This window comes from Halichoerus grypus, chromosome 1, assembly GCF_964656455.1.
Source record: "Halichoerus grypus chromosome 1, mHalGry1.hap1.1, whole genome shotgun sequence".
Taxonomy (NCBI): Eukaryota; Metazoa; Chordata; class Mammalia; order Carnivora; family Phocidae; genus Halichoerus; species Halichoerus grypus.
The window spans coordinates 79,389,150-79,401,256 of record NC_135712.1 but is presented as its reverse complement, the minus strand read 5'-3'; the positions used below and the strand labels follow the sequence as shown (position 1 = coordinate 79,401,256).

The 12,107-nt window shown below is 43.4% G+C and overlaps 1 protein-coding gene across 4 annotated transcripts in view; it reads right to left on the bottom strand.

The window, feature by feature from the left end:
* DGKG (diacylglycerol kinase gamma) overlaps positions 1-12,107 on the bottom strand; it is a 206,002-nt gene that overhangs the window by 146,731 nt on the left and 47,164 nt on the right. For all 4 annotated transcript variants that reach the window (XM_036066663.2, XM_036066662.2, XM_036066665.2 and 1 more), the window contains 2 exons: positions 4,169-4,331; positions 3,528-3,590 (listed from right to left, as the gene is read on the bottom strand). In XM_036066663.2, coding sequence (XP_035922556.1) covers positions 3,528-3,590; positions 4,169-4,331 — 226 coding nt within the window. The remainder of the gene's footprint in view (positions 1-3,527; positions 3,591-4,168; positions 4,332-12,107) is intronic.

The following is a 12,107-nucleotide window of genomic DNA, read 5'->3' as shown; positions in this document are numbered from 1 at the left end:
GCATTAAAAATATGTTAATTATTGATACACACAACAACATGGATAAATTTTAAAACTATTATGCTGAGTAAAAGAAGCCACGCCAAAAAATGTACACACTGTATGATTCTATGTATAAAGATAGAAAATTCAGTCTAATCTATAGTAACAGCAAGCAGATCAGTGATAGTATAGAGATGCAGGTGGTGGTAGGGAGGGTGGGAGAAAGCGATTATAAGGCAACTTTGGAGATGATAGACATCTTCATTATATCGATGTGGTACTGGTTTATAGGTGTATACATATGGAAAAAATTATTAATTGTACACTTTAAACATGTGCAATTCATTTTATGCCAATTATACCTCACCAAAGCTGTTTTAAAACATTATTACAGCCTTTTCCAAAGATCCTTGGATTACCAGAACTATGACTGGATCTTGAACCACTGTTCTAGTCTACACTGAGATGTACTGTTCACCCCAGTCATGGAAATGCTGGGGTACAGAAGGACTGAGGGGCACATAGTCCTACTAGTGCTTTTCCTCCTCAAGCTGCCTATGTAAAACACTCCCAACCCGTGGCCATCTAGGTACATCCCTCAGGGACCATCAGTAATAAAAGACTAACACCGTCTTCCAGATTACAGCTAGGTGCCATGTCATAAACCTTTTTGCTTGAAGGTTCTTAGGCAGGCCTGACTAGTTCCACCTTCTCTCTTAGTCTCTGTATTACTTGTTGCCTTCTAGTTGGGCAGTGTTGCATAGTGGAAAGAAAACCAAGCTAGAGGCAGAGGACTGGGTTTCTAGCTCTGGGTTTGTGCTAAATGGTGTGTGATCTTGCACGAGTGGGCTTACTATATTCAACCTCAGATTTTTCATCTGTGGAAAGAGGACTTGCATTAAAATTGATCTTTACCAAAAGTCTTGAATGACATGAAAAATGTTTGTGAGTATAATGTTAAGTGAAAAACAAAGCTGGTTCCAAAATATGTATAGTCTGATTCCAATTCTGTAAAAAAAGTATAGAAAAAACCTACAAGGATACGTGTATGCATGCATGTGTGTAACTTCATTGGTAAATTATGGGTGATTTTGTTGTTTCCTTCTTTTTTTTTGTACTCTTCAAATTTTTTGCAGTGTAACTGTGTTACTTTTATAATTGGGAAAAACTAAGAAACAAGTGAAGGACTGTCCTTGAGAGTTCAATATTCCAAGTTGCTGAAATATCTCAAGAGCCTGAAGACCGAAATAAAAACCAGGAGAATAAAGTTCACATCGTTTAACCCATTTAGAGCTGGGCATTGAGGGAAGGGTGCATTCAGGCTTTCCTAGCTGACATCCTGACAGTGACAGATTGCTCAAGGCTCTGAGCCTATGTCTGGTCTTAGTGAAAGCCTCTCTCTGTTGTGCCTATGGACCCAACCGTTCACCTACCTGGTTCTGGAAATGAATAACTTGAACTGGGTTGTTCTAGATCCTAGCTTGGAGATTGCTCTCATAGGCCTAAATAAGCCATAGCAAATGAGAATCTAGTTTCCTCTGGCTTCTGCTTGGGCGACAGGAAAAGGTTGGGATTTTTAACAGATGGCCTGATCTAAGGTGATACCAGAACTTGGCTCTTCCTTATTGGCAGAGGCCCCTCTCTGTGGTATCCGTCTGTCCCTACATTCCTGTTTCTGGTGAACTGGGGCATCTAATTAAGACATCCATGGAAGGCAGCCTAATAGGAAAAGGATTTTCTACTTTAAATTTCAAGTCACAAAAGATGAAAAAATGCTATATACCTCCCTGGGCCAGCAGTCAGATCATTACCCTTTTATTATCTGACCACAGGAAACTGATACTCTCCAGACACAAGGAATATGGTACATCACAAATCACTTCTCCAGGAGGAAGTCTCTAGAAGTTGCTCTCAGACCCAGAATGATACAAATGTTGCAAATAAACCTGGTGGTCAAATACACCAGCCAAGTTCCATTATCAACATCGATTACCTTTTCTCAAATATCATGTAATGACAGCATCCCCAATAAGTCCTTCCTTGGTTACTCAGAAATTTCAGCCACTAAAACAAGTCCTACCCAGACAATTTGGAACCTCGGGGAATGAAGTACAATTTCTCTCAAGTTCCTCTTGAAGTTCCAGATACTTGGACTAAGAAAGTCTCTGGGTAAAGAATCTGGGTCCAAATGCTTGTCATGGTTGATTTTCTTACTCAGAGTTTAGAATCTCAAGGTTTCCAATTTCACCCTTCTCTTCCTATTATGAGAATACTTTATGTCATAACATGCCTCTGCTATTCCACATATGATTTAAGACTTATTTATAACTTAAATCCATTTACCCAAGCAGCCATGGACCTAGGATGGGTGGGTGGATGCTGGGAAGGGCAGGTGGGTGAGCCATACTTTGTAGAGTCTTGCCTTGATGCTGCCCCTGAAGGCCTCAGGAAGGCACCGATGCTCGTAATCCTTGCTTCGTGGAGCTCTATGAGAAGGCTGAAATTTGCTGAGCTTTTGGTCCAGAGGCAACTTTCCTTTCCCAACTGTGCTCTGCTTTTCATCCACAGTAAATTTTTTATCTCACCAGTCCTTCAGTTATATCCTGAAAACTCTATAATCCTTCCAGTTGCCCTTTTTGCCATGACTAGAAAAAAGATTAGAACTACATCTAGTATCCACTTGAAAATATTCTCTCATCCTTCCAGGTCCCTGGCAAATAGATGAAAATAATGTTAACTGCTTCAACTTGCTCCTCCTCCTGACTTATTAAAACCAGGGCATGTAAATACCTCCAATTCTCCCAACTGTGCCCTTGTGCTAGTGTTCTACATTTCACTTCTACGTATGTTAGAAACTGCACAACACAATGTCATTTTTTTGCTTCGATAGTTAATTGCCTTTCAAAGAGATTTAACTAATAAGAAAAATATTCTTTGTATTTCCCCATGTGGTTATCAGTTTCAGCACTCTTCATTCTTGTATGTAAACCCAGGTTTCCATATGGTATAGTTCTACTAAAAAGATTCCCTTTACCATTTCTTGTAGTGCAGCTCTATACAGTTTTGTCCATCTGAGCTCACTCTTACTTTCTTGCCCTACCCACCATCAACCATCCACGGGCAGAGTCATCTGTATCTCAGCCCTAGAGCCACCTCTTTATGTACATGCTCTGCCTGTCTCTGCCTCTGCGTCTCTCTCTCTCTCTCACACACACACAGACACACACACACTCACTCAAACCCCCATCATATACTTTCTCCCGAGAAGGTTCCCCTTCTCCCCTTTCTGGCCAGGCAGCCCCATCAGAAGTAAATTAAGTAATGAGCCGCCCTGTTTCAGGGCAAGTGAAGCAAAAGCCTGATCAAGCCTCAGAATCCCAGCACATTTGAGTGGTAAAGACCCCAAAGACAGAGGCCGACAAGATCTGCTTAAAGGATATACAATGACATGGAGACAAACTGCTGGTTAGATTTACCCCTCCTCCCAAGGATGCGGTATTCTCCACTGCACCTCACCCCGCAAATCTAGTATTATAAAGCCTTACCTGTATCAGGGGCACAGGCCTCATCTGCTTTGGCAGCATTATCCACATTCTGTATGTTGGTATCTGGGGAGTAAAAAGAAGGTTTGAGGACCAGCTCATGTTCTCTAGCTTCTTAGAGAGACAGGTAGGGAACCTTCCTATGGGGTCTGGATCACTTGAGTTGTGTGTCTCTGAGTGTCAGCTGGGTTTATGCTGACTTATTGGGGTTGGCTATGTCTCCCTCATTACAGCCCAAGCTTCAAGAAGACAGTGACCACACCTTACCCTTCCTCTGCCACTCCTGGGCTCATTCCAGCCTGGGTACATGACCTGAAGATGCTCCCTCCAAAGGCTTCTTGCAGTCTTTGCAGAAGGTTCTCTTCCCCTGCCATACATTTGTTTGGGCTTCCTCTCCTCCCCATTGTCCCCTCTGATCCTGAGGGCAGGAATTTTGCCCCTCTTTGTTCCTCTGAGAGAGCCATCAGACATGGCTTCCTGTGAGGACCTATGGGGAAAGGAGTCCTGGTGCCCTGATCCCCATTCACACCCCATAAGGAAGTTACTATGCACAGGGCACCCCCTAGAAATGCAGCTGTGCCTGTGGCAAATGCATCAGAGCTACAAAATCTCCTTTCTATCTTGGGTAACACTGGTCTACATACCTGGGCCACTGGCCTCATTGCTGGCCCTGTCCATTGGGTGGTCAGGGGTCTCCCGCCTGGGCTTCTGGCTGAAGGCCAGGAAGAGGTGTGTGCTCAGTGGCTGAGGAAGGTCCACCTCCAGGTACGCCCTCATGAACAGCTTGAAGACATCGTAGCTAATTGGCTGAGAAGAAACAAAGAGGACAGAGAAACTGGGGAGGGGGCAGGCAGGCAAGAGAAATGAAAGGGAAACAGAAGGAAGTGTGGGACTTGGTGGGTACAGGAATGAAAAAGCCAGGAAGTGATGGAGAATAACAAGCACAGGGAGCAGACAGGATGCAAGAAAGAGACGACACTGGTGGTTGCATGTTGGGGCTTGCAAGAGGCTTCTGTAATAAGATGTGTCCAAAACTAGGTAGAAAGGGGGTGATGGGGAACGGGCATTGGGAGTGGAGGCCACAGAGAAGGGCTCTGCCTGAGTCGAGGCCCACAAGCCAGACTGCTAATGAGCAGGATTTGGTCTGTGCCCTGGAATCTTAGTGAAGATGAAGAAGGACGTAGTGGAAAACACGATGGAAAGATGGTTCTTCTGTGGTGTCTCCATTTTCTGCTTGTGTTGTGAGGGATGTGATTCCTGAGTGTTCAGGTCTCAGAAAATAGGAAAAGACAGGCTCCATCCTTCATTACTTTCATAACTGATCTTCCCTGGATGAACCTCAAGAGAACAGGAGAGGGTATGTGATGGCTCAGCTGCTCTCAAAACATGTCCTTGTGAAGGTTTTAGGCACTGGGAGAAGAGCAGGAAGCCAAGGACAGAAGGTGGAATCAAGAAACATGCCAAAAACTAGAACCTCTCCCTGCTGTATCTCTCCCACTACTGCCTGGCTTCTGGTCCCGGGCTGGGAGCAACCATGCCAGAAAGGGCTGCTGTACTCAGCAAACACTCAACAAAGACAGTTTGCAGTGAGTCATCACTGGCTCGTGCTCTGATGGCATCAGATTCTTCATCAAATCGGCAGATGCTCCTGGAAATCACTGAGGAAGCTCTACTCTAAGATCTGCTGTGAAGGCTTTTGTAAATAATAACAGCCATGAGAATAAAATCCCTTTTTGGGAGCCTACTTGGCTCTCCTTCCAAAATGTTGATAGCATTCAACCCCTTGTCTCTTCTAGAAAATCTGGGAGCCTTCCCAGAACCATGAGCTGGCTTAAATATATACAACCAGGTCTGGAATACAAAGTTTTGGCCCTAAAAACAAGCGATGCCCTCTTGACCCCATTGGGAGGGAACTCACAAGGCAGTTTCTACTTGCTCCAGGCTATCCTTTGCAGAGTGGAGGAAGTCTGATTTGGTTGGACAGAGGATAATGCAGGCTCCTAGCAGATTAAGGGATCTCTAAGCAAATGGTGGATTCATATTTCTTGTGACAACTACCACCGATATGTCTCTATCTCTCTGTCTTTTCTACCCCTGAGTCTCTGTGTTTCTCTTTCTGACCCTGTCTCCACAGCCTCATCACCCAAGTGTTCTGCCCCACACATCCTCCTCTTTTTTATCAGTCTGCAAGAGCAAAATCTTTTCCTCCTACTTTCCAAGTGGAACCTACCCACTATGACCCTTGATTCCACCCTCTCTCCATCTGAAGGCATCTCCCAGCATCTGCTTCTCTGCCTGCAAGCACGTTCAAAGTCACTGTTCCAAAGAAATGGCTGGATACTCGAGTTACTAGCCTGTCCTTCTTCTCTTCCCCTTCTATGTACCCTGGCCAGACCACACTAGCCTGTTACCTCTTTAGTCCCATTTAGTCTGGGTTCTAGCCCATCACCTCTGAACCCACTCTCTTGAAAGTCATCAATTCAGTTATCTCTTTTCTGACTTGCTCATCTTTGGCTTCTCTGTAGCATTCCATCCTCTCTTCTTGAACTTTCTGTTTTCTATGTTGTTGTGCTATTTTGGTTTTCTTCATTCTCTGATTTGACTGAGTATTTGCTGATGGCACTGTTATATTTTAAAAGGCTCTTTTTGCATTGTCTTTTCCTTCACACTATTTAAATTGACAAGCACTGTTTACAATGTACAATTGACTCTTGAACAACATGGGTTTGAACTGTACAAGCCCATTTACTTGTGGAAATTTTCAATAAATACAGTACAGCACTGTCAATGTATTTTCTCTTCCTTATGATTTCCTTAATGACATTTTCCTTTCTCTGGCTTCCTTTATTGTATAATATAGTACAGTATATACAATACATATAATATATAAAATATGTGTTAATCAACGGTTTATGTTAAAAGTAAGGCTTCCAGTCAACAGTAGGCTATTAGCAATTAAGCTTTTGGGGAGTCAAAAGTTATATGTGGATTTCCGACTATGTCGGGGTAGAGCAATCTTAACCCCCACGTTACTCAAGGGTCAACAGTAGTTTTGAGCCCCAAAGTGTCCCGTTAATCTTATCAAATTGAGAACTATCAGCAGAAAATATTTCTGGAAAACAGACTATACTAAATGATTTTTAAAAAGAGCAAGTTTAGTTAAACCAAGTCTAATGTAACACTCTTCAAAAACCGAAGTTGAAAGATCATCAAACAAGAGCAGTGTGGGATTCAGGGGACCTCGTGACTGGTCTCAGCTCTACCCTATTTCCCCCTCTTTGTGAACCTCAGTTTCTTCTTCAGCAGATGGTGAGTGCTGAATGAGAAGATCTCAAGTTCTCAGCTTCTATTAGCTCCCTCCCTCAACCAGCTCCTCTTCCTGACCCTGCAGTTTCTGCTAATACTGACAATACCAGGCTCCGTTTTGAACTCCCAGTCATCGGAGACTAGGTGTTGTCCCTTCCTTTTATTCACTGTTCTTTTGCCACGTCTGTCACCTCCAGGTCTTTTCTGTGTGTCCACTGTCCAGCTGCCTCCACCCAGACGAGAAGCTATGGAGGCCCGGTGTTCCCTGGTTTCAGACTTCTGTTCTGTACCTCCTACCTGGACCACTGCAATACTTCTCGGTTTGTCTCCACCCGCATCTGTCAGTCCTCCCATCTTATCCATCCTTGCCAGATTGATCTTCCCAAAGCACAATTCTGAACAGATTGCTTTCCTACTCAAAAACATTCCATGCCTACTAATTGCCCATGGGAGAGGTGAGATCAGTTTTAAATCATATGCCCCTCTATAACATTTTGAGCATGCATTCCCATTTATCTTTACTTATAAATTGTATACATGTACTACTGTGCTCCTCTATTACATACTATAAAACATACACAAGAGAAGAAATTAGAAAATAGAAGAAAGATGAGATAAAAATCAATGTGAATAATGAATCATGGAACACTACATCAAAAACTAATGATGTAATGTATGGTGATTAACATAACATAATTAAAAAAAAAATCAATGTGCATAGAAGGTCTAATTTGCAATGTTCCCACACACCAGGGGATCATCCTGTGTACTCCTTGAGTCCTCTGGGATTCACAGCCCTCCCATAATCCCACTCCAACCTAGATTTATAACTACTTCAAGCTCTGAGATCATTCTGGTCTTTTCTCCTATTATTCCCTATGTGTACCTCTACCCTGTGTCCACACTGATCTCCATGTTCTTTCCTCGTCAAGCCTCCATGCGTTATCTCATAAAATGCTTCCTTCTCTACCTGTTAAAATTCTAGCTATCCTTTAAGGTCCAGCCCAGATGTCACCTCCTCCAGGAAGCCTGGTATGATCCCTTGTACCTGAATTTCTGTACTTTTCCACTTCGGTTCATGTCCTATGATACTTTTATCAGCTGCCCTCTTATTAATACAGAGTTGTTTATGATAAATATATCCTTAGTTCCTCAACTACATCTAGAGATCTGGGAAGGTAGTGAAATATCCTATTTTATCTAAGTATTCCCACACCACATATGACAGTGTTTCCTGATAGGTATTTTAATGGCTGTGGGGTTTCTTGCTGTACACTTGGCTGTCATCAATTACTGTAGGGTCTATTCAGTCAATATATATGTACTGAACCTCCTACGTACAAGAAACACCTTGGGGAACACACCTGTGACATACACAGAGGTCTATACCTTCAAGAGACTCAGGTGTTGAAATAATTCCAATACAGGATCAATAGTGGTGAGTACAGGAAAAGTACTGACAAACTATTATGAGAACTTAGAAAATGATGATTGAACCCATGTCCAACCATTCATGACCCTATTCAGGGGAACGGGATGGCATAGAATAAGCCCAGAAACAAAGGTCATTCACACCACAAGAGCGCAGACCTCCTCATGTCACTTAGGTTCTGAAAGTTCTGTCACTTGCCCAGCCATCAAGCAGCAGAGTAAAACCAGAAGCCTGATCTTCTGACTCCCAGTCCAGTGCTCCAGCTCCCGCGTCTGTTCCAGGTCCCAGTGCTAACATATGGCTCCCTGTCACTCTCTCCAAGAACCTCAAGTACAGTATGCAAAAAAATGTGACTGTGTACCACTCTCAGAGTTGTATCTGAGTTATGAGAGAGTGAGTTCTTTATGAGCAGAAGCCAGGCTCAGAGGAGCGGTTAGTGAATGTGGGTAGAAAGTGGTTTACTATGCCCAAACCAGATAAACACTATGAGGCATGCTGAGCCATGTCTTTGCTCTGGAATAACATGCTAGGCACTGTCATGACGCAGGCCTGTTTTTTCCCAGAAACTGCCACTTTCGTATAGGAACTAACTGGGAAATTGCTGTTTCTGCAATCTGTTTCAAGTGCGAATTTTTGCACAGGTCAAGAAGGGAGGGGAACCAGATGGACAGCTTACTGTGTATAGGGCAGTTTATATACATGATCTCATTTAAGTCTTAAAACAACAGTGTGAGGTGTGACTATTACTGCCATTTGGTGAATGAAAAAAATTCTGAAAACATGAATAACTTGCTCAGAGTCATAAAGCAAGTGGCAGAGCTGGTGGGCTCTGTGCTTAGATGTGTCTGAGTCTAAGATCATAAGGCCACCAAGCCACCTTGCCCCTTTTGCTCCACTGTGTTCTGCTTCACTTTCTGGCTGTTGTCTGCTGTACTCGGTTCTCCAGAGAATCACTCAGCACTGATGGGCAGGGGACTGCTTGTCACGGCCAGATGCACTTGTATTCCTGGCCTCGCTTTCCTAGCTACTTGCCCCTTCCCACAACTAACTCATTCTTCCTTGAGACATTTTAGCAGCAGTAAGCCATCAAGCTCAAGAGAAATTAAATTCTTTTTGTTTCCCCAACCACGTGCGGGGACATTACACCTACTAGAAGCCAGCCACACTGTGAGAGAGAATACAATCAGAGTGACAGAGCTTCCCTGGGACACAGCAGTGCCAGGCGTACAAAGAGTGGGGGCCAGCCTGATGGAGGCGGGGGTGGCAGCAGGCTCATAACAGCCAAGCTGCTCTCTGCTTCTGAAAGCTCCCGGGGCCTTCACACCCTCAGTAGCCCTGACCAAATTGTTCCCCTCCTACTCTTCAGCCTCAGGACTGATGGGCTGATTAGCAGCTCCCACCCTTCTTTGTTCCTGTGTTTTTGGAGCTGGGGGGAGGGGGGGGTGGGAGGGGCAGGGAGTTCTTTGCTGGCTCTGCCATCTTCTCTGCATGGCTTCTCCACAGGAATGTTCTTTGAAATGGTTCATTCTCAGTCTGGCTCTGTATGGGCAACCTTCCTCCTGCTTCATTCTCCTGAGGATTGGTGCATTTGATCCAAAACCCCTGCTCAGGTAAACCTTGAGGACATGTGCTTTGTTGGTTCGCTGCCAGTGCCCAGCAGCAGAGTTGACTCAAGGGTCGTTGAAAGGATGACAATACGAATAAATAAGTAACCTGTCTTGTCCCAAGTTTGTCCTGCTGATCATTTTTCTGCAGTTAGCCCTCATGAAAGGACCCAGGAGCAGGGAAAAGGAAGCTGAGTTTTAAACATTCTGAGGAAAGGAGCCAGAAGGGGAGTAATAGTGGGTACCATTTTTAAAGTGTCCTATACATTTTAAAAATTATCTCATTCCATCCACTCATCTGCAAACTTCCATGTCTTTGTTTGTTGTTATCTTCAGGTCAAAGATGAGGCAAGTGAGGCTCAGAAAGGTGTAATATTTCAGGCCACGCTGTTGGCTGGCAGCAAAGGTAGAAGTCTAACCTAAGGCCATGTAACTCCAGAGCCTGCCAATAGGAAGTAAGTTCTGGAGGGCAAGAATGGTGCTTCTTCACCTTTATATCTTCCACAGTGCCTGGATGTTCAAGAAACATTAGATGACTTGAATCTGAACGTAGTGGAGGTCTTGCATTCATTTATTCATTCAACAAATATTTCTTGAGTGCCTGCTATGAGCCAGATTACTCCTCTGGACATGGGGGATGCCAAAATGAACAAATATATAGCAGGACAGATGGTGAGGAATACTAAAGAGGACAATAAGGCAGAATAGAGGGATAAGACACATCAGGAAAGAGGGCTTAAGATTTTAAATAGAGAAGGTGATATTCACTGAGAAGGTGATTTGAGCAAACGCTTGAAGGAGATGAGGAAATAACAATGTGGATATATGTGGGAGAAACAGTCTAGGAAGAGGCAAAAGCAAATGCAAAGGTACTGAGGTTAGAGCAACCTTGGCTTGTTTGACAGCATCAAGAAGGCTAATAATAGCTGGAAAGGAATGAGGAGGAGAGTAGCAAGAGATGAGGTTAGAGAGCAGAGGGAGGTACAGATGGTAAAGACCTTGATTTTAACTCTGAGTAGGGGGTGGGGGAACCATGAGGGATTGTAGAGCAGAGCAATGACATGATCTGACTTAAGTTTTAACAGATTGCTCAGGATGAGCGTGAAGAATAGACTTTAAAGATCAAGAGCAGAAACAAGGAGCCCAGTTAGGTGACTATTACAATAATCTGGGCAAAATATGGTGGTGCCTCAGGTAAGGGTGGAAGCGGTGCCTGTGGTAAGATGTGACTAGATTCTGGATATATTTTGAAGGTAGAGGTGGCAGGGTTTGCTGATGAATTGGACGTGGGGTGGGAGAGGGAAAACTCAATGATGACTCCATAGTTTTAGACTGAAGAACTTGAAGAATGGAGTTGTCATTTACTGAAATGGGGAAGACTGCAGGAAAAACAGGTTTTACAGGGGAAGATCAAAGAGCTCAGTTTAGCTCATGTTAAGTTTGAGATCACAATTTGATTTTTTAGTGAAAATGTCAAGTTAGAGGGATGAAAGGAAAATCAGAAGAGTGCAATGTCCTGAAATCCAAGTGAAGACAGTAGAGGAGGATCTGACCAACTGTGTCCAATGCTGTTGAGTAAAATGCCTATTGAGTTTAGCTACATGGAGATCCTTGGCTATCCTCACCAGTGGTTTTAGTAGAGAAGTGGGGGTTATGCTCTGATTGAAGGGCTTTCAAGAAAGTGGGAAGAAGAGAAATTAGAGGTGATGACTATAGACAAATTGTTTGCACAGTTTTGCTATAAGGACAGGAAAGAAATGAGGTAACTGGAAAACTAGAGTCAGGAGAACAATTTTAATATAGGACAAATAACTGTATGTTAATATGTTGATGAGAAAAACCTAACAAATAGTGGAAAGCTGATGTGAAGGAGATATATATACAGAAGGAGCAATGCCTGTCAATAGACTAGAAGAGGATGGGAATGAGTGCATACCTGGAGGTGCTGAACTTACTAGGAGCATGGAGAGTTCATTCCTAGTTACAGGAAAAAAGGTACAGAGGTGGGTGAGGATCTTGTGGAAGATCTCTTGTGATTGTTTCTATTTTCTCAGTGAAGTAGAAAGCATGGTTGATAACTGAGAATGAGGACAGGAAAAGGGAAAGATTTGAAGAGAGAGAGGAAGGTATGATGTAGTCTTCTAGGACAGTGAGAGAATCATTAAACTTGGCAAACATATAAATGGCTCATTTGAGACTTAGGAGAAAATATGTTGAGAAACAAGTTCTTTAAAATGAGCT